At 39.5% G+C, this 20,260-nt stretch overlaps 1 protein-coding gene across 3 annotated transcripts in view; it reads left to right on the top strand.

Annotated features, from left to right (window-relative positions):
- ZDHHC20 (zinc finger, DHHC-type containing 20) overlaps nt 1-20,260 on the top strand; it is a 73,254-nt gene that overhangs the window by 42,214 nt on the left and 10,780 nt on the right. For all 3 annotated transcript variants that reach the window (XR_001003661.1, XM_011958926.1, XM_011958933.1), the window contains exons 4-8: nt 1,566-1,635; nt 2,750-2,782; nt 3,938-4,058; nt 12,013-12,145; nt 16,191-16,317. Coding sequence is in view for 2 of the 3 variants with exons in the window: in XM_011958926.1 (XP_011814316.1) it covers nt 1,566-1,635; nt 2,750-2,782; nt 3,938-4,058; nt 12,013-12,145; nt 16,191-16,317 (484 nt within the window). In the remaining variant the exon portion in view is untranslated. The remainder of the gene's footprint in view (nt 1-1,565; nt 1,636-2,749; nt 2,783-3,937; nt 4,059-12,012; nt 12,146-16,190; nt 16,318-20,260) is intronic.

Consider the following 20,260-nt stretch of genomic DNA (forward strand, 5'->3'; position numbering starts at 1 on the left):
GGCTCACTGCAACCGCTGCCTCCCAGGTTCAAGTGATTCTTCTGCCTCAGCCTCCGGAGTAGCTGGGACTAAAGGCATGCGCCACCACACCTGGCTAATTTTTGTATTTTTAGTAGAGATGGGCTTTCACCATACTGGCCAGGCTGGTCTTGATCCCCTGACCTCATGATCCACCCTCCTTGGCCCCACAAAGTGCTGGGATTATAGGTGTGAGCCACCGCGCCTAGTCATAAATGTATTTTGTATGGAAAATTTTTGTTAAAGTCTGCATAGTGTTTCACTGGATATACCATAAGATGGCTAACTATTTTTATAATTGAAATTATTCCTAGTGTTTTAGTAAAAACAATGCTGTCATGAACATCACTCTTCTTCACTCATCCTTGAACAAGCCAAGCATACTCACACCTCAGGGGCCGTTCTCTGATTAGAATCCTCATTCTCCCGCCAGGCACAGTGGCTCAAGCCTGTAATCCCAGCACTTTGGGAGGCTGAGGTGGGTGAATCACCTGAGGTCAGGAGTTCGAGACCAGCCTGACCAATATGGTGAAACCCTGTCTGTACTAAAAATACAAAAATTACGTGGGCATGGTGGTGCACACCTGTTGTCCCAGCTACTCGGGAGGCTGAGGCAGGAGAATTGCTTGAACCCAGGATGCGGATGTTGCTGTGAGCCGAGATTGTGCAACTGCACTCCAGCCTGGGCGGCGGAGCAACACTCCGTCCGCTCCCATCCCCCCCCTCAAAAAAAAGGCAACCTCTTTCTCCCTGATAGACTTGTCTCACTAACTTGCTGCTTTCAATTTCATTTTTCTCATATCTTTCTAAAATTACAATTCCCCAATGTTTCTTTCCTTGCTATCTATACTATCACTGTCTAATACATTGTTTATTTGGTTAACTTGTTTGTTATTACTCCCCATTGCTTCCTGTACAATGAAAGGTCCATGAAGGCATGAACAATATCTGGCATCTAGCAGGTGTTCCATACGTTTTAAATGAACATGTGTATTGGGCAACAATAGTATATATTAGGATCCAGTGGAAAACATTTCAGAATTTTTATTCAAAAATGCATTCCCAATTTTATTGTTTATCTAGGGTATGGATGGCAGATAAAAGGTGTTTTGTTTTTTTTTCTTAATAAAGCTATTTCAGAATTTCAAAAACAATCCCACAGGATGCCTTAAAAGTCTAAATTTTGATATTGCTATAGGCATTGTGGTATAATGGAAAGCAACACTAGACTTGGGACTTACTAAGTCTTGAGTTCTGGTCTAGTTCTGCTGCTCACCCTGGTGTTTGACTTTGTATGAGTCATTTATTTGCTTTGTATCTACTTTTCATCTAAAAATTGCTGAGCAAACTACATTCTGATGTTCTCTTTTATCTCTTGACATTTTGATTTGAGAAGCTCTCTAGTATAATACATTTTGGTATTGTTTTAAAATTATTAGTTATCAATTACCCAGAGTTGTTTATTTTTTTTTAAAAAGCAAGTTTTAAGGTCAAATTAGTTAAGTTTGTACATCCTTCGACATCTTCCTTTTACTTCTTTCATGTAGCGATCAGATATTGTGAAAAATGTCAGCTGATTAAACCTGATCGGGCACATCACTGCTCAGCATGTGACTCGTAAGTGTTACCCACACATATGCTTACTATCTAGCACTGGAAATGAGTGATGGGAGAGTGCAAGGGGAAGGAGCATTTTATATGCTTTACACTGGACAAGAACACTTCATCCTCTCCCATTATTTGCTGTGCATACAGGGCAGACAAAATTGCTAAAAGCTGGAATATACTCACAAGTTATCTTTGATAACAGTTCCTATACCAGTGAATAGAATTTTCTCGAACTTTATGCTGTCTGTGCTTGTGCTTAATATAAGTCTTTGTGCACATGCAAGGAGATAATATGTTGAGGGAAAGATCACTAGTTTGGGAATCTCACTAATCCGTGACTGTTAGTAACACAGTTACTTAACTTTCTAAGTATTAGATTACTCATTTTGTTATATTATTTAAGATGGTCTGTGGTCTAACTTCATATAAATATAGAACACATATTCTAGTAGGGAGGCAAATGTGGGGTTTGTTTTTTTTTTTTCCTTATTACAAAAAAAACTAGTGCTTATGCATGGGGTAAAATTTGATAGAATAAGTGGAAAAATAACCATCTCCAAGGCCATCAGTGTTAATATTTTGGCTTAATTCCTTCTAAACTTTTGTTTTTATGACCTGCATATGTTTAAAATAACATATGGGCCATCTGTATTGCATTTTATCTCCTTCAGCTAATTTGTTAGCTGGATCTATCTTACGTTCCAAGTACTGTGCACAAGATCTGAATTTTTTTTTTTTCAGAACAGGGTCTCACTATGTCAGCAGGCTGGTCTTAAACTCCTGACCTCAAATGATCCTACCGCCTCCACTTTCCAAAGTGCTGGAATTAATTACACACATGAGCCACCATGCCCAGCCCAGATCTAAGTATTACAGTATCATTTGATGTGGTCTAAGGCAGCTGAATATGTTCAGCTGAATTCCCAGTATCAAAACCATGACTTTTTACCTATGAACATTTTTGTGGAAGCATCAGAAATTATCTCTAACCTAGTTTCTGGGTTGATTCTCTTAAGATGTAGTTGTAAAGAGAAAATTTTAAGTCAGGTAAAAGAAAGTTATGAGAAGTTAGAATTAGAAGAATTTTTCTGCATGGATTTTCTTATGCTTGTTTGTTTCCTAGATGTATTCTTAAGATGGATCATCACTGTCCTTGGTATGTATAAAAACAGAGAAGAAATTGCATTGGTGGTGGGAAAGAGGGAATTTAGAGTAACTTCAGTGTTCCTAAATTTTGAAGGCCAGCTTACTCATAGATGTTAAGATTGATCTCTTTACATATATGCATATATTTGTATGTACACAATTATATTAAATGGTTTCTATTAAAAATATCTGCTGACATTAACCCAAATAACAATGTGTTAAGAATTAACATTAAAATTCCACATTCTTATAGAATTTATTAAATACATACCTTCACAATTAAGACACCACTCTCAACTTCCCAGATAACCCATTTCTAGGTAATAATGATTAAGTTTTCTGATTTGTCTTTTTTTGTGTTTCTTTGTTGTATTTTATTTTATTTTTGAAACAGGGTCTCTGGTTGCCCAGGCTGGAGTACAGTGGCATGATCTTAGCTCACTGTAGCCTCGACCTTCTGGGCTCAGGTGATTCTTCCACCTCAGTCTCTCAAGCAGCTGGGACTGCAAGCATGCACCACCACGCCTGGCTAATTTTTTGTATTTTTAATAGAGATGGGGTTTCGCCATGTTGCCCAGGCTGGTCTTACACTCTTGGACTCAAGTAATCCATCCGCCTTGGCCTCCCAGAGTGCTAGGATTACAGGCATGAGCCACTGCACTCGGCCCAATTTATTTTTTAAAAATTATTACGTTTTAATTGTTTTAAAAAACATCTAAGAGGTCAGGAGTTCAAGACCAGTCTGAGCAACATGGTGAAACCCCATCTCTATTAAAAATACAAAAATTAGCTGAGTGTTGTGGTGGGCACCTGTAGTGCCAGCTACTTGGGAGGCTGAGGCAGGAGACTCGCTTGAACTTGGGAGGCAGAGGTTGCAGTGAGCCGAGATCACGCCACTGCACTCCAACCTGGGCAACAGAGCGAGACTCCCATAAGGTGTACCATCTTAACCATTTCTTAGGGTACAGTTCAGTAGTGTTAAGTATGTTTAAATTATTATGCAATTAATCTCCAGAACTTTTTCATCCTGCAAAACTGAAATTTTATTCTCATTAAAGAGCTCCCCTTCCCCACACCACACCAGCCCCTGGCAACCTCCATCCTTTCTATTTCTGTGAATTTGATTTGTCTTACTTTTATAATGTGGCTTTCTTTATTTTTCCAGGGTGAATAACTGTGTGGGATTTTCTAATTACAAATTCTTCCTGCTGTTTTTATTGTATTCCCTATTATATTGCCTTTTCGTGGCTGCAACAGTTTTAGAGTACTTCATAAAATTTTGGACGGTAAGTCTTTTTTTCTATCTTGAAACATGTATTTAAGACTTTAAGATACTATCTTTCTAATAAATTACTTCATTTTTTGTGACAAGTAGATATACTTTAATTTTACAAGTTAGAGTTTTATAAATGACTCAGAGGACAGATAGGGCTACAATTTACTTTCATATACACATGTTTATTTGTAAATCAATGTATATTAAACAGGATGTAGTGAGCCTCTTTTAGTGATCCAAATTATTTTCACCCACATTCTAACAAAAACATATTCATTTTAGGGAGGTAAATTGTTTTTCTTTGAGTCGGTGAGACTTTTTGCAATTTGTATAGTAATAAAATCTATAAAGACAGGAAGCAGTTTAGTGGTTGCCTCAGCCCTAGGCAGCCACTAAACTGCTTCCTGTCTTTACAGATTTCACAGCATTTCTTAAAATGGCAAATGAATGAAAACAATTAAATGTCTTTTCAGCTGAGGTCTCCTTAAACTATGATACATCTATACAAAGGAATGCAGTGCAGCTTAAGAAAGAATAAGGAAGCTCTTTATGACAAATGATGTGAAGTGATCTTTGAGATGTATTATTAACGTGAAAAAAACAAGGCATGGAAGAATGCATACACTATGCTGCCATTTCTACAGCAAAATAACGTGTATATATTTATATATGTCTTATCTGGAAGAATGTGGTAAAAATTTCTTAACAGTGGTTGCCTCTGGGGAGGGCACTTAGAAGGGAGACTTGCTTTTTACAGTTATCCTTTGGATTTTGTGTAACATGGACAAATAGTAATGTATTCAAAACAGATAAATATAGCTTTAAAATTTTTTTAGTATGGAAGTATATCTTTTTTGGGGAAAAACTAACAAAAACATTGAAAGTAACTGCCTCTTGGAAGTGGGAGAACTGCTGTTTTTAATTAATAGGTTTTTAGCATTATTTTAATTTTCTCTGTGTACGTACCTTTTTTTTAATTTAGAAATTATTTTATTGTCTCATTTTTTTATTTTAATTTAATTTAATTTTATTTTTATTTGAGATGGAGTCTTGCTCGGTCACCCAGGCTGGAGTGCAGTGGTGGGATCTCATCTTACTATAACCTTTGCCTTCCAGGTTCCAGCAATTCTCCTGCCTCAGCCTCCCCAGTAGCTGGGATTACAGGTGCCCCGCCACAATGCCTGGCTGATTTTTGTATTTTAAGTAGAGACAGGATTTCACCATTTTGGCCAGGCTGGTCTTGAGCTCCTGACTTCAAGTGATTTGCCTGCCTCAGCCACCCAAAGTGCTGGGATTTCAAGTGTGAGCCACTGTGCCTGGCCGAAATAATTTCAAAATGAATGAAAATTTTCTCCTTCATTTGAACTCTTCTCTTTAAGTTTCAAGATAATATTCATTCCTGTTTCTTGCCCCTTCAGCCCTTTAAATATAGGTTCAGTCCTGGGCTGTCTCACTCTTGGTTCTTTCTACTGGTTTTCTGGGCTATTGCATGTACCCCGTGGCATTCACAGTTGCTGTTCCTAGCCCTAGCGCTCACATGGGCTGAGCCCAATCCCCTGTTTCCAGCTATTTATTGAACCAGCAGACATGAGGAAGACACCATAAAAATCAGCACTTCTCAAACCAACCTCATTTTCTTTTCACTGTTCTTTCTATGTTTATCTGATTGGGAACAAAATCTTTACAAATCTATCAGTTTCCAAGCTAGAAAAATTAATAGCATCTTGGAATTATTGTTATTCCCTTATGAAACTGAGGTATAGAATCAGGGTGGTATAGGGAAGAAAAATGAGCTTTCTTTACATGTAAATGCCATGTATGTATGTATTTGCCAGAATCTAAGCTCCATGAGAGCACAAATACTTATTTCTTTTCTTTGTTTATGTTTCTTCATCACCTAGTAGTTGTTCAGTAAATATTTGCTGAGTGAATAGCCAGAATCAAGATACTTAAACTTTAGACTCTTTGTTCTTTCATTTTTAAAATGGAGGTAATAACTTATAGGATTTATATAAAGATTTAAATAAATAGTGTAAATACATGGAAAGCAGTCAGTAGATGTTTGTTTTGTTTTTTCCAACTCTGTGCCTCAATCATTCCTATTCCTAATATCACAGGCATAGTTTAGACCCTCCATCTCCTAGTTTCCTGTCTTTATTCTCTCCTTTCTTAAGTACAATCCCTGCCAATTTATGAGCAGAGGAAATTTTTTTTTTTTTTGCATATTCTTAAGAGGATACGCTTGCTAGTCACTGACATGTCTTTTTTGTGAAATTTCTATTGTGTTCTCTGCCCATTTCTAGTAGGTTTTTATATTTACACATGAAGGAGTTTGTCTTATGTTAAAGATACTCATCTTTTTTGTTGTCATTTTGTTTTTTGAGATAGGGTCCCACTCTGTCTCCCAGGCTGGAGTGCAGTGGTGCAATCACGGCTAACTGCAGCTTCAATCTCCTAGGCTCAGGCAATCCTCCTGCCTCAGGTCCCCGAGTAGCTGGGACCATGGGCAGGCACCACCATGCCTGGCTAATTTTTGTATTTTTTGTAGAGACGGAGTTTCACCATGTGGCCCAGGCTGGTCTATAAGTCCTGATCTCAAACAGTCCTCCCACCTCAACCTCCCAAAGTACTGGGATTACAGGTGTGACCCACTGAGCCCAGCCACCAATCTTTATTCTTGACCTTGAGTTAGATGAGGATTTCTTTTTTTTTTTTTTTTTGAGGTGGAGTTTTGCTCTTGTCACCCAGGCTAGAGTGTGATGGCACAATCTCGGCTCACTGCAACCTCTGCTTCCTGGGTTCAAGTGATTCTCTAGCAGAGACAGGGTTTTACCATGTTGGTCAGGCTAATCTTGAACTCCTGACCTCAGGTAATCTGTCTGCCTTGGTCTCCCAAAATGCTGGGATTACAGGTACACCACCACACCCAGCCCAAATGAGGATTTCTTACATTGAACATAGCAATCACCATAAAAGAAAAGATTATAAATTGGGCTTCATTAAAATAAAGAACTTTTTATAAAAAGGTGACTTTTGGAGTGAAAAAGCAAGCTACTGACGGGGAGAAGATATTTACAATGCATGTAATCTCACAAAGGACTCCTATCCAGAATATGTGAGACACTCCTAAAAGATAATGCTTTTTCTGTCATGGGTTGCAAATGCTTTTTCCATGTTTTCTGGGTTTTTTTTTTTTTTTTTTTTTGAGGCAGAGTCTCACTCCGTCACCCAGACTGGAGTTCAGTGGCACAATCTCAGCTCACTGCAACCTTCACCTCCCTGATTCAAGCGATTTTCCTGCCTTCACCTCCTGAGTAGCCAGGACTACAGGCATGCACCACTATGCCCAGCTAATTTTTGTATTTTTAGTAGAGACAGGGTTTCGCCATGTTGGCCAGGTTGGTCTTGAACTCCTGACCTCAGGTGATCCACCCACCTTGGCCTCCTAAGGTACTGGGATAATAGATGTGAGCCACCACGCCTGGCCCACGTTTTCTGTTTATGTCTTATATTCCTGCTTTCTTTTGTTTTTGTCACATCAAAGTTTTACATTTTTAAAGCAGTTCTTTTTATATATGATACCTGTCTGTTGTCTATTCCATATAAATTTATACAGATATTGTCCTATTTTTTCCTCTGGCACTTTTGTTGTTTTTGTTTTTACCTTTAAATCTCTGATTTTGGAGGAGGGATTATTGTGGTTAAAAAGTACTTTTACATCTACTCTTTCTAAAAAGCTTATGAAGGTGTTTTACAATGTAGGTTTTGTTATTATTCAGGTATGGTGAGGCCAATAGATCAGGAGGCAATTGCCACTGAAAAGATAGTTTGTTACAGTGCCAAGAGAAAGGGGCCCCAAGATAGGAAGCACCACGTGGGATCCAGAGCCTTTATTGTGGTTCCTGTGGGGAAGGCAGGGTAAGCAGATGTTGGATTGGCTGGCTCCAGGAATTGCAGAGGACTCAGGTGTCTGGGCTATCTCTAGTTGTCTTATACCTGGTCCTGGGACGATGAAGGCAGAGGACTGCTGCCTTCTGGAATGTAAATGGCAGAAGAGGTGGTTCTCAGTGGGATCTGGATTGTTTAGTTTGTGTGTGAAAGATGTGCTCCTGCATGAGTGGTTTGCTGTCTCTTAAGAACTGGCTAGCCCAGGGAGGGGCAGTTTCTCCCAGTTAGTGAGGCCCCAGATGCCAGAGCATCAGGAATATAGAAAATAAGAAAATAGGGTTGGGTGTGGTGGCTTATGCCTGTAATCCCAGCACTTTGGGAGGCCAAAGTGGGGAGATTGAGACCATCCCGGCCAGCAATGGTGAAACCCCGTCTCTACTAAAAATATGAAATGAGCCAGGCATGGTGGCACGCACCTGTAGTCCCAGCTACTCAGGAGGCTGAGGCAGGAGAATTGCTTGAACCAGGGAGGTGGAGGTTGCAGTGATCCAAGATCACAGATCACGCCACTGCACTCCAGCCTGGCAATAGAGGAAGACTCTGTCTCAAAATAAAAGAAAAGAAGAAAATATGGTTGATATAGAAGGGTGCCATTATTATTTCAGTTTAGAGTTGGAAACAAATTCGAGAAATTATGCAACTACCTAAGGTCACATACTTAACATAGGAAGAATTTAGGCCAGGCACGGTGGCTCACGCCGGTAAACCCAGCACTTTGGGAGGCCGAGGCGGGCGGATCATGAGGTCAGGAGACTGAGTACCATCCTGGCTAACACGGTGAAGCCCCGTCTCTACTAAAAATATAAAAAATTAGCCAGGCATGGTGGCAGGCGCCTGTGGTACCAGTTATTCTGGAGGCTGAGGCAGGAGAATGGCGTAAACCCGGGAGGCGGAGCTTGCAGTGAGCCGAGATTGCGCCACTGCTCTCCAGCCTGGGAGACAGATGGAGACTCAGTCTCAGAAGAACAAAAAAAAAAGTAGGAAGAATTTAAACTAAAATCTGGCTATTCCAGCATCCAGCTACCACTATAACTTGCTACTCATAGTTGGGAAGAATATAATTAAAGCCCTGAGTCATCAAGCACAATTCTATTTCTAGGAGATACCTACTACGTTTTAGAAGGATTTAAACATCATTAGATGTTTAAAGTTTGGGTACTTAAAACCAGGGGATGCTAGCACTTACAATGCCTTTGCATATATTAGAAGAGAACACCCGTGACTGTATGGTGTCAGCCTCATGAATTTTGGCTTTTGATTTCCCCCTCAGCTGGTCACCTTTGTTCAGTTCACAACATACTAACCATACCCCTTATTTAAACAGATTCAGTGCCAGATAGATGAAATCTAAATTACTTAATTTCACATTTCTCCATCAGAAAATTCAGCAATGTTTGTATGCAATGATTTATTAAAGAATGAATAACTTTTTTAGATTCTGAGTAATAAAAGACTAGTAAACATAAATCTACCTTTTTCTTCATTCAGGAAATACGTATTTAGTACCTACTGTATGGCAGGTAGTACTCTAGAGACTTGTAGTATATCTTTGAAAACATGGGCAGAGTTCTGTCCTTGCAGAGCTTGCTTTTGAGAAGGAGGGGACAAGTCATAAGTAATGAGCAGGGTGAGAGATTTAAGTATTGGGCGGTGGCGTGATAGGGCAGGTGGCAGTATTGAATGGCACAGTCAGGGGAGACCTTATTTAGAAGGGAATTGATGGATATCTGAGATAAGAGCATTCAGGCCCAGAGAACATGGTACGTGTCCCTGCCATGTTTCAGTAACACAAGAAGGCTACCGTGGCTGGGGTAGAAGGAGCGGAAAGGAGACTGAAAGGAATGGACCAAGAGGGGGCCAAAATGTCAGAGGGCCTTGGCGAGTGTTGAAATGACTGTGGCTTTTACTAGCAGCCCGGTGGGGACATGATCTGACTTGTGCAAGGCTCACTCTGATTGCTGAGCTGAGAATAGATAGGAGAGGGCAAGTGCCAATACACAGGCTCACATGGTAGAGGCTGTTGCAGCATCCCGGCCGGAATAAGGTAGAAGCAGTGAAGGTGGTATGAAGTCATCAGATCTAGTTTTTGGAAACTACTAGTCAGAAGTTAGTTTGTTTTCAATATTGGCTAAAGACATTTTATTTTATTCTTCCCCAGACACAAATCTTTGTTTTAAAACCTCACTGGAAAAGTGTGTATTTAAAGGATACTTGAAACGTGTCTGCAGGCGCAGCACAGGTGACTCACACCTGTAGTCCAGCACTTTGGGAGGCCAAGGCGGGAGGATCAGTTAAGACCAGGAGTTCAAGACTAGCCCTAGCTCTGGTGCCTTAGTGAGACTTTGTATCTTTTTTTTTTCTGTGACTCGCTGTATCACCCAGGCTGGAGTGCAGCAGTGGGATCTCAGCTCACTGCAACCTCCACCTCCAGGGTTAAGTGATTCTCCTGCCTCAGCCTCCCAAGTAGCTGGGATTACAGGCGTGCACCACCATGCCCGGCTAATTTTTGCATTTTTAGTGGAGACGAGGTTTCACTATGTTGGCCAGGCTCTTGACCTCAGGTGGTCTGCCCACCTTGGCCTCCCAAAGTACTGGGATTACAGTTGTGAACCTCTGCGCCCAGCCAAGACCTTGTATCTTTTTTTTTTTTTTAAAAAAAGGAAATGTGCTCGAAGAGCTACATGTTCTTGTCTATTTTCTCTTTTGTATTTCTTGAGAAAATGTTGTAGATGGCCATTAGAAAGCAACATCTTAGTGTTCCTTCAACAGGATTTATAAAACTAGTGTTTAGGATAATTTTGCATAAAAGTTGGTTTCTTAATGTATTGTCTCTATTTGCACAAGCTTTGCCGCAGGAAATCTACAGAGAGTTGTCCAAAGGTAAAATACATCATTACCATGACATTCTCATGATATCTTTTGTGACATTTATAGTGAATATATTTAACAGAAATTCACTTCACAAGATGGTCAGATGGAAGACTCACTTCATATGCTTGAAACGTTTGAAACATATGTTGGTTACTCTGGAAGAAAAGAGAAAAAGATCAATGTCAAAATAACCTAATGCTAATAGCCTTCTTTTAGTCTGTAATACTTTTTAAATCAAGCAGAGCAGAACAGCCTCGTGTTCTGGTGGAGTAGGTGCTTTGCCTATATGGTTTATTTTAAGAGCTAACATTTAAAGGCCTCCTCCTCCTATTAAAGATATGAATTTCTTCTAGGCTCTAGTTTGCGTCTGTTAAAATGTATATAGCCATAAGAAGGGATACCAGAGAAGCTGTTTTCATTCATTAATACCTTGTGGTAAATTTATTTATCAAAATTGCTAACTATGCACAAAGGCTCTATAGACATACAGATGAAAAAAGTAGGAATTGAAGCAGCTGAAGGCATGGGCACCTTTCAGTGGTGGTCTGAAAATAGAGATTAGAGAAGTTCAAAAATATTTCACAATTAGTTTTTAGTTAGCAGCAAATCTAAATAAAATAGTCAAATATTTTAGTGTAGATACGGGGAGCTTATATATGTTGGATGTTGGAGAAAGCTTGAATATATACATAAAGTACAAAAGAAAACGTGTTGGGTAGAAGAGTTGATCTTTTCACTTTATTACTGAAAGTATTGCTTTTTTTTGTTTGTTTTAAAATGAGACGGGGTCTCACTGTGTTGCCCAGGATGACCTAGAACTCCTAGGCTCAGGTGACCCTCCTGTCTCAGCCTCCCCAATAGCTGGGATTACAGGTATGCACCACTATGCCAAGCTAAAATTAAAAAAAAATTAAGAGCAGTATTTTAAATAACTCTTCCTGAACTCCTAGGTAAGCAAGTTGCTTTTTGATAATACCAATTCTTTGCTTTTGCAGTTGTTGCGTTGGGATATATTAAGTAATTTATTATTTTTCATATATGGCAAGTATTTTGATATATTCAACGATCTTTAGGCAGAACTAACTTACGAGTTATATTTTAGAGGTTGACTGTCCTCAAAATTAACTTCTTTTTTTCCTCCTCAGAATGAACTGACAGATACACGTGCAAAATTCCACGTACTTTTTCTTTTCTTTGTGTCTGCAATGTTCTTCATCAGCGTCCTCTCACTTTTCAGCTACCACTGCTGGCTAGTTGGAAAAAATAGGACAACAATAGGTAAGTAGATTAAAATAAATTATAATTGCTTAGGACAGTGACCATAAATAAATACGAAATCTAGAGAAGGACAGGGTCAGATGATAGAGAAGTGTAAGACAATTCTGAATCTGGAATTGGTGGCATGTGCCTACTAATCTCAGCTACTCAGGAGACAGAGGCGGGAGAAGCCCCAGAGCCCTGGAGGACAGCCTAGACAACATAGGGAGATCCAGTCTCTAAAAGATAAAAATAATAAAATAATTCTGTAGTAAAATTAGTTTTGACTAGATGGGAACAATGGTTTTATAATAAAGTTCATTATTTTGGAGAAGGTTGAGGAAATGAGATTGACTTTTTAACATATTTTCAGTAACGTGTTATGTATAAAAGTGGAGAACTATTTTATAAATTTTAATAAATAAAAACTTTCCTGCATTTATACAGTGTCATTTCAAAAATTAATCTGTGAGAGGTCGGGCACAGTGACTCACACCTGTAATCCCAGCACTTTGGGAGGCCAAGGTGGGTGGATTGCTTGAGTCCGGAGAGTTCGAGACCAGCCTGGGCGACATGGAGAAACCCTGTCTCTGCTAATAATACAAAAAAAAACTAGCAGCAGTCAGGCAAAGTTGCACCATTGTACTCCAGCCTGGGCTATGAGAGTAAGACCCTGTCTCAAAAAAAATTAATCTATGAGAGATAGACAGTAGATTTACATGCTTTAAGGAAGTTTGTTCTCAAACAAGAAAACCCTTACATCTTCAATTACAGCTTATCTTTTAGCTAAAACATAACAATGTATGTCATGTATATTCTTTTTTTTGAGACAGAGTCTCACTCTGTTGCCCCGGCTAGAGTGCAGTCGTGCCATCACAGCTCACTGCAACCTTGACCTCCTGGACTTAAGCAGTGTTCCCACCTCAGCCTCCCAAGTAGCTGGGTCTACAGGTGTGTGCTACCACACCCGGCTAATTTATTTATTTCTATGGAGATGGGGTCTTGCTCTGTTGCCCAGGTTGGTCTCAAACTCCTGGGCTCTAGTGGTCCTCCCACTGAAGCCTCCCAGAATGCTAGGATTATAGATGCAAGTCACCCTGCTCAGCCCATATATATTCTTTACTTTTTCCCCACAGTTAAACACATTTAACTGGCATATGTTCCATGACTGAAGCTAAGGAGTAGTGCTTTTGATATGACTCATTATTTCCATCTTTGTGTCAGTTGTCAGTGAGACTTATGTATTGTATCACTAGTATTAGCATTTATTTCTCTTTTTGTTTGATCATTTTAAAAAATGAACATATAGGGGGAAAAGTAAGGTATTTAAGTAACTGGACAAACATTCCCCAAACAACAGTGGTGGCATTGCTCACTGAACTGTTGACATGTAAGAAGCCCTGCTATGCTGTAACTGAAACACTCATGTATCTGCTAACATACCAAGACGCAGAATAAGGATTTTTATGGTAATGTTTTGTAAAAAGTTAAAATCCACCTGCAATCTAGAGCCATATATCTGCCAGATAAGTTGGAGGGAAACAGTTTTTAATTATAGAAAGAATAAGGGATTTGGGGTGAGACATGTAGATGCTTTAGTATTGGATCATTTTAATGTGTTACTGAGCTGTGTTGTAAGTTATGGTGGGCTTCCAGTGTGAGGATTTGTTCCTTCTCTTCCAATTCCGTCATGCCTTCATCCCTTTTCCATGTAAACAAAATTTCTTATCCCTATTAACTACTGTTTTTTTGGTCATCTTTATAGAATATTCTGCCATCTCTTTACCTTTAATTGAAAATGACAGAAAGGCAGCCTACAGGCAAAGTCCAGCCCTTAAGTTCTCTCCAACCAGTAAGATCTGTGTGAGCGATTTCACAAAGAAGACCAGATTTCTTCTGTTCAAAACTGATGAATCTAGTGGTAGTAGGCCTGTTTTCCCACTCGGCATCAGTGAAATGGAGCTAAGCAGGGGTGGACTGCCCAAGATAGGGCATGGATTTAGATAGGGTGTGGACACTGTCATTTGCCACAGGTCTTGCCAGTCGTGCCTTTTCTGTTTCCTGCCCAGCCCCCGCAGGTATGTGAGAGACTGGCATTTCTAGGGAACCTGCTGTTGTCTTGAACAGTCTTTTTCAAACTTTTTTTTTTGCCAGTGGCCACAGTAAGAAATGTAGCATTTCGTATCGTGACTTAGAACTTGCACAAATATTTATAAAATTAGATAAATAAAATAAGCAAAAGTTGCAGAAAACCTCTTTAATCTCTACTATATGCAGTGTATTCTGATATTTTCTTCTCTAGTTTCTTAAAAGGAAATGTCGGTTGCAAGTCACTCAGTTGATATTGTGGTCTATTAAGGTGTTTTAACCCACACTTTGAAAAAACATTGCTTAGCACACCACTTTTTTACAGCTTCATCTCCCACAGCCCTGGTCTTCAGCTAGTTCTCCACTGCTACATTCAGATGTTTGTTCTTGGATCTTCTGAGGGTGTCTTACTCTGCTGCATCACCTCTATCTTCTTCATAACTGTCACCTGCCCACCTTGAGATCGTTGACCCTCATTTAGTGAGTTCCTGCATTTAAGCTAATTTCATGATCGCAAACAGGCAAGCTAGTCCCTTTGCTTCTGAGCTTTTTTATTGCTTAGAACTGAAGAGCCTCTGAAAATGAAATTTTAAACTCGAATATGTTATTCTCTGTTTACTGTATTCTAATGTACTTCCTGAGTCTTCTGTTCTCCAACAGTTTTCTCCTAAGTTTTTCTTTCCCTTCTGGTTTTATTTCTCACCCATGTCCATTGTAGATCCTATGATAAATGACTCTAACAGGTCTTGACAAAAACAGCTCCTTACCTCTTTGGTGCCTAGACTTTCTCCCATGATTCCTTTGCTAATTCACGGCTCTGGTTACCCAGCCATCCTCTTTACCTGTGCACAGTGGGGCTGTTGAAAGCTGTCGAAGGATGTCTTCCTCCATAAGGTTTGCTATAGCTACAGACTGAAGATGTCAGGCCTCACTGAGGACCTTAGCTCTGTTTGGCCGTAATATGACATGTTTCTGGTCAGGTCCCTCACCTACTACCCACGACGGTTATTCCAGATTTTCGTAATTCTCTCCCTCTCCTTACCTATTTTATGAGTCCCTAGTAGAAAAATTAGAAGGAGTCACAAGTAAACTCTCATCTTCACATCTTTATAGCCTCATACAAACATTTCTTCTTTCACACCTATCACTCTCACCTGTCTCTAACTTCTGAGGAAGAAAGATGCCTTTTCTGGTATTCAAGGTGAATCTTTACAACTTTTCTAGACTCTTTCCCATCTCTTCTAGGATTCCTTCTTCAGTGTTTAGTTTACTTGTTTGTATCGGCAATCCCTCCCAGTGTCCTTAGCTTATAAAACACACTGAAGTGCATTCTATTTTTAAATTAAACATTGTTTGTGAAGCCTGTATCTTTCTCCAGACCTCACTCTACATCACTTAACAACCAAGCTTGAAATAATGGTCTGGTCACCCTCAGCTTGCTCACCTTTCCCTACAAGCACCCCCAAAGCACATATATGCCCCCCATCGAGACAAAATTAGCTTCCTTCACCTCTGTGCTCCCAGTACAACCTGGGTATGTTAGCACTTATTACATTGTAATTTTGCTAGACTCTAGGTTCTTCAATAGGAATTTTATGTAATTTATCTTTGAATCCCAAATATCTGGTAGGAAGCTATCAGGAACATAGTAGGAAATTCATAAATAATGAGTGAAGTTGCAGGAGTTAGAATATCTTGTAGAAAAAAAAGCCAAGAGATACTGGAGCACACAATACTAGATTTTCAGTAATATTTGATAATTATTTTGACATGTTACTTTATAAGGTTGATGAAATATTAAATGTGTTATTTTTTCCCAAGTTTCAGAAATTTATCTTTTAATTGCTACCAATATGTTATTTATTTTAAATTATATTTATAATTTTTTAATGTCAAAGATATAAGCAAGAAAATGGTACTTCCCTTCTATAATTTTTAAATAGATTAATTAGTTTATATATGTATGTATATTTAACAGAATCATTCCGCGCACCCACGTTTTCATACGGGCCTGATGGAAATGGTTTCTCTCTTGGATACAGTAAAAATTGGAGGCAAGTCTTTGGTGATGAAAAGAAGTATTGGCTACTTCCAATCTTTTCAAGGTAATTTATAAAATGTGGGTCTCAGGGATTATGGCATCTGTGGTGGTCTTTTTCTGGTTAAATGTCTTCAGATTTAGAGCATATAATATATAATATATAATGATATTCTTATAGACTTTGAGAATGAAAACTCAAAATTTTTTATACATAAAATATTTTATTTTTCATTTTTTAATTAGATAAGGTTAAGGAGAGTTTATATATTTGAATGGAAAGTAGAAGAAAAAGATGATTCGCTATGAAAATAAGATTTTTTTCTTCAAAATGCAAATAAGTTTGCGTTAATGCAAGTAAGTTTGAAATAAAGAATTATAAAAATGTATGGTTATTAGCCACAGCTTCAAAGATCCTATCACAGAAATGAATTATGTATTCTGTTGTGTCCTAAATCAAAGAAGACCAACGACGTATTGCAGTTTTACCCCAAATGTAAATGAGAGTGTATTCTTGAGATGATTGATAGTTTCCATTTCTTTCCCATTTCCATCCATTTTACGCCAGCTCTGTATCAAAGTCATCATAAAGAAGGAAAAAATAATTGACGATTGAGTGACATATTTGTAAGAGTTACGGGTTTTTTTCCCGAGATTAACTGAATTGCCTTTTTTTGGTCTGAAAATGACTTATTTGGTTTCATTTTTTAAAGACATTTTTGCTTGGTATAAAATTTTAGATGTTGGCCAGGCACAGTGGGTCACGTCTGTAATGCCAACACTTTGGGAGGCTGAGACAGGTGAATCACTTGGGGCCAGGAGTTCAAGACCAGCCTGGCCAACATGGCGAAACCCGGTCTCTACTAAAAATACAAAAATTAGCTGGGTGTGGTGGCGCACACCCGTAGTCCCAGCTACTCGGGAGGCTGAGGCACAAGAATCGCTTGAACCTGGAAGACAGAGGTTACAGTGAGCTGAGATGACACCACCACATTGCAGCCTAGGCAACAGAGACAGACGCTGTCTCAAAAACAGAACAAAACAAAAAATTTTAGATGTTGCTAAATGTTATGTTTCTGGGTTGCAGTTTTCTAATGAGAAATTGTGATAACTCTTATTTTTGTTAGTCTATATATAATGTTTTTTTCTATGCTACTTTTAAGACTCACTACTTCATACAATTTGATTATGATATATCTTGATCTAGTTTTCTAGTTTCTTGTGCTTGGGTTTAGTTGAACTTTTTGGATCTGGTTTTAGAGCTTTAATCAAATTCAAAAAATACTGTTAACCATTATTTCTCTTGTCATCTCCTTCCCCTGTTGCTGTGGGGACTCCAGTTACATGTGTTGTCAGTCACGTTCCTCCCACAGCTCACGGATGCACTGTTCATTTTTGACTCCAGTTACACGTGTTGTCAGTCACGGTCCTCCCACAGCTCACGGATGCACTGTTCATTTTGTGTCTTTTTTCTGTGTTTCATTTTGTATAGATCCTATTGCTGTATCTTCAAGTTCATTGGTCTCTTTTGTATACTTTATCCATTCGCATGTATTCAAGATTTTCCCCCTCCCATTGGTTGGAACACAGATTACTTGTTTTGAAGTTATTTCCTCTAAACAGAAATTTTGAAGTTATTTTCTGTAAACAGCGAATTATAAGTTGATAGGATTTTGTTGTTATTTTTTGTTTTCCTTCCTTTAAAGATGTTCCATTATCTTCCGGTCTGCATTGTTTCTAATGAAAAGTCAGCCTGACTTTCATTTCTTTATTCGTTGTTTGTAAATACTATCCTTTCCCCTCCTGTACCTACTTTTAAGATTTTATCCTCATCGGCTGGGCGTGGTGGCTCATGCCTGTGATCTCAGCACTTTGGGACGCTGAGGCGGGCGGATCAGAAGGTTAGGAGATTGAGACCATCCTGAAACCCTGTCTCTACTAAAAATACAAAAAATTAGCCGGGCATAGTGGCAGGTGCCTGTAGTCCCAGCTACTTGGGAGGCTGAGGAAGGAGAATGTTGTGAACCCGGGAGGCGGAGCTTGCCGTGAGCCAAGATTGCGCCACTGTGCTCCAGCCTGGACGACAGAGCGAGACTCTGTCTCAAAAGAAAAAAAGATTTTATCCTTGTCATTGGTTTTAAGCAGTTTGATGAGTTCCTTGGTGTTTATCCTCCTTGGGGTTTATTAGGCGTCTTGGATCTGTAAGTTTATAGTTTTCATCAGATTTGAATGATTTTCATCAATTATGTCTTTATTTTTTTCTGCCTATTCCCCTCTTTTCACCTCCTCCCTGACCAGCTTTTCTGGTACTCTCATGTATACATATGTTAAATTGCTTGATAGTGACCCACAGGTCATTGCTATTTTGTCCTTCTCTGCCCTCTTCTTTTCTCTGTTTGCTACATTTTGGTTAATTTCTACTGCTAATATCCATAAGTTCACTGATCTCTTCTATAATGTCTAGCCTGCTGGTAAGCTTTTCCAATGAATCTTTCACGTAAGATTTTTAAAATATCTATCTATCTATCTGTCTATCTATCTATTTATTTATTTGGAGATGGAGTCTTGCTCTGTCACCCAGGCTGGAGTACAGTGGCACGATCTAGGCTCACTGCAACCTGTGCCTCCTGGGTTCAAGCAATTCTCGTGCCTCAGCCTCCAAAGAAGCTAGGATTACAGGTGCGCGCCACCACACCTGGCTAAGTTTTGTATTTTTAGTAGAGACAGGGTTTCACCATATTGGCCAGACTGGTCTCAAACTCCTGACCTCAAGCAATCCACCCACCTCATCCTCCCAAAGTGCTGGTATTACAGGCATGAACCACCGTGCCTGGCTCAGATGTATTTTTCAGCTCTAGAAGTTCAGTTTGGTTTTTTTAATGTCTTACATTTATCTTTTCATTATATCTATTTTTCCTTTTAATTCACAGGTACATTTATAATCATTTTTAAAAAGTCTTGTTTGCTAATTTTCACTGAAATTGCTAAGTTTCTGATTTTTTTCTATTAACTTTTTTTTTCTTAGCTATAGATCACATCTGTGCTACTTTTCATGTCCAGTAGTTTTTGACTGGGTGGTGGACATTTTGAATGCTACTTTGCTGCCTGTCTAGATTGGACTCCCGAAGGGCTAGGATTAGAGGCATTACTACTGTGCTTGGCCTGAGGCTTGTTTTAAGCTTTATTACGTTGAGTCCAGAGTAGTACTTTCTCTAGAGCTAGTTTAGCACTCCAATAAATACGGAGTTTTTACCAAATCCATGTGTTCACTGAGATCGCTCCAGTCAAGCTGGGCAAATGTGAATGCTTCCCAGTGCTGTGAAAGCTCTGTGAATTATTCATCATTCATTATTCCCAGTTGTTCTTTTCCTGGATTCACAAGTGCAGCTTAGTATTTATCAGAAGACTCAGGTACACCACAGTGCAGATTTCTGTAGCCATTTTTCTGCATATCTTGCTCTGTCTCAACTCTGTCCCATAGATTTAAGCCACCTCAGCCCCTCTTTTTTTAGACAGAGTCTCACTCTCTCTCAAAGTGAGACAGGCTGAGTGCCCAGGCTGGCGTACAGTGGTGCAATCTTGGCTCACTGCAACCTCCGCCTCCCAGGTTCTAGTGATTCTCATGCCTCAGCCTCACTAGTAGCTGGGATTACAGTCGCCGCCACCACACCCAGCTAATTTTTGTATTTTTAGTAGAGATGGCATTTCACCATGTTGGCCCGGATGGTCTTGAACTCCTGACCTCAAGTGATACGCCAGCCTCAGCCTCCCAAAGTGCTGAGATTACAGATGTGAGCCACTGCACCTGGCCCACCTCAGCCTCAAAACTCCCACCTCTGTCATCTCAATTCAGTGAAACTACCTTGTTCTGCTTGTTTCCCACCCCCGTAGTGCCAGGGCCCTGGTTTCCCACCCCCGTAGTGCCAGGGCCCTGGTTTCCCACCCCCGTAGTGCCAGGGCCCTGGTTTCTGACCTCAAGTGATACGCCAGCCTCAGCCTCCCAAAGTGCT

The sequence above is a fragment of the Colobus angolensis genome, unplaced genomic scaffold (genome assembly GCF_000951035.1).
Source record: "Colobus angolensis palliatus isolate OR3802 unplaced genomic scaffold, Cang.pa_1.0 Scaffold113, whole genome shotgun sequence".
Classification (NCBI taxonomy): domain Eukaryota; kingdom Metazoa; phylum Chordata; class Mammalia; order Primates; family Cercopithecidae; genus Colobus; species Colobus angolensis.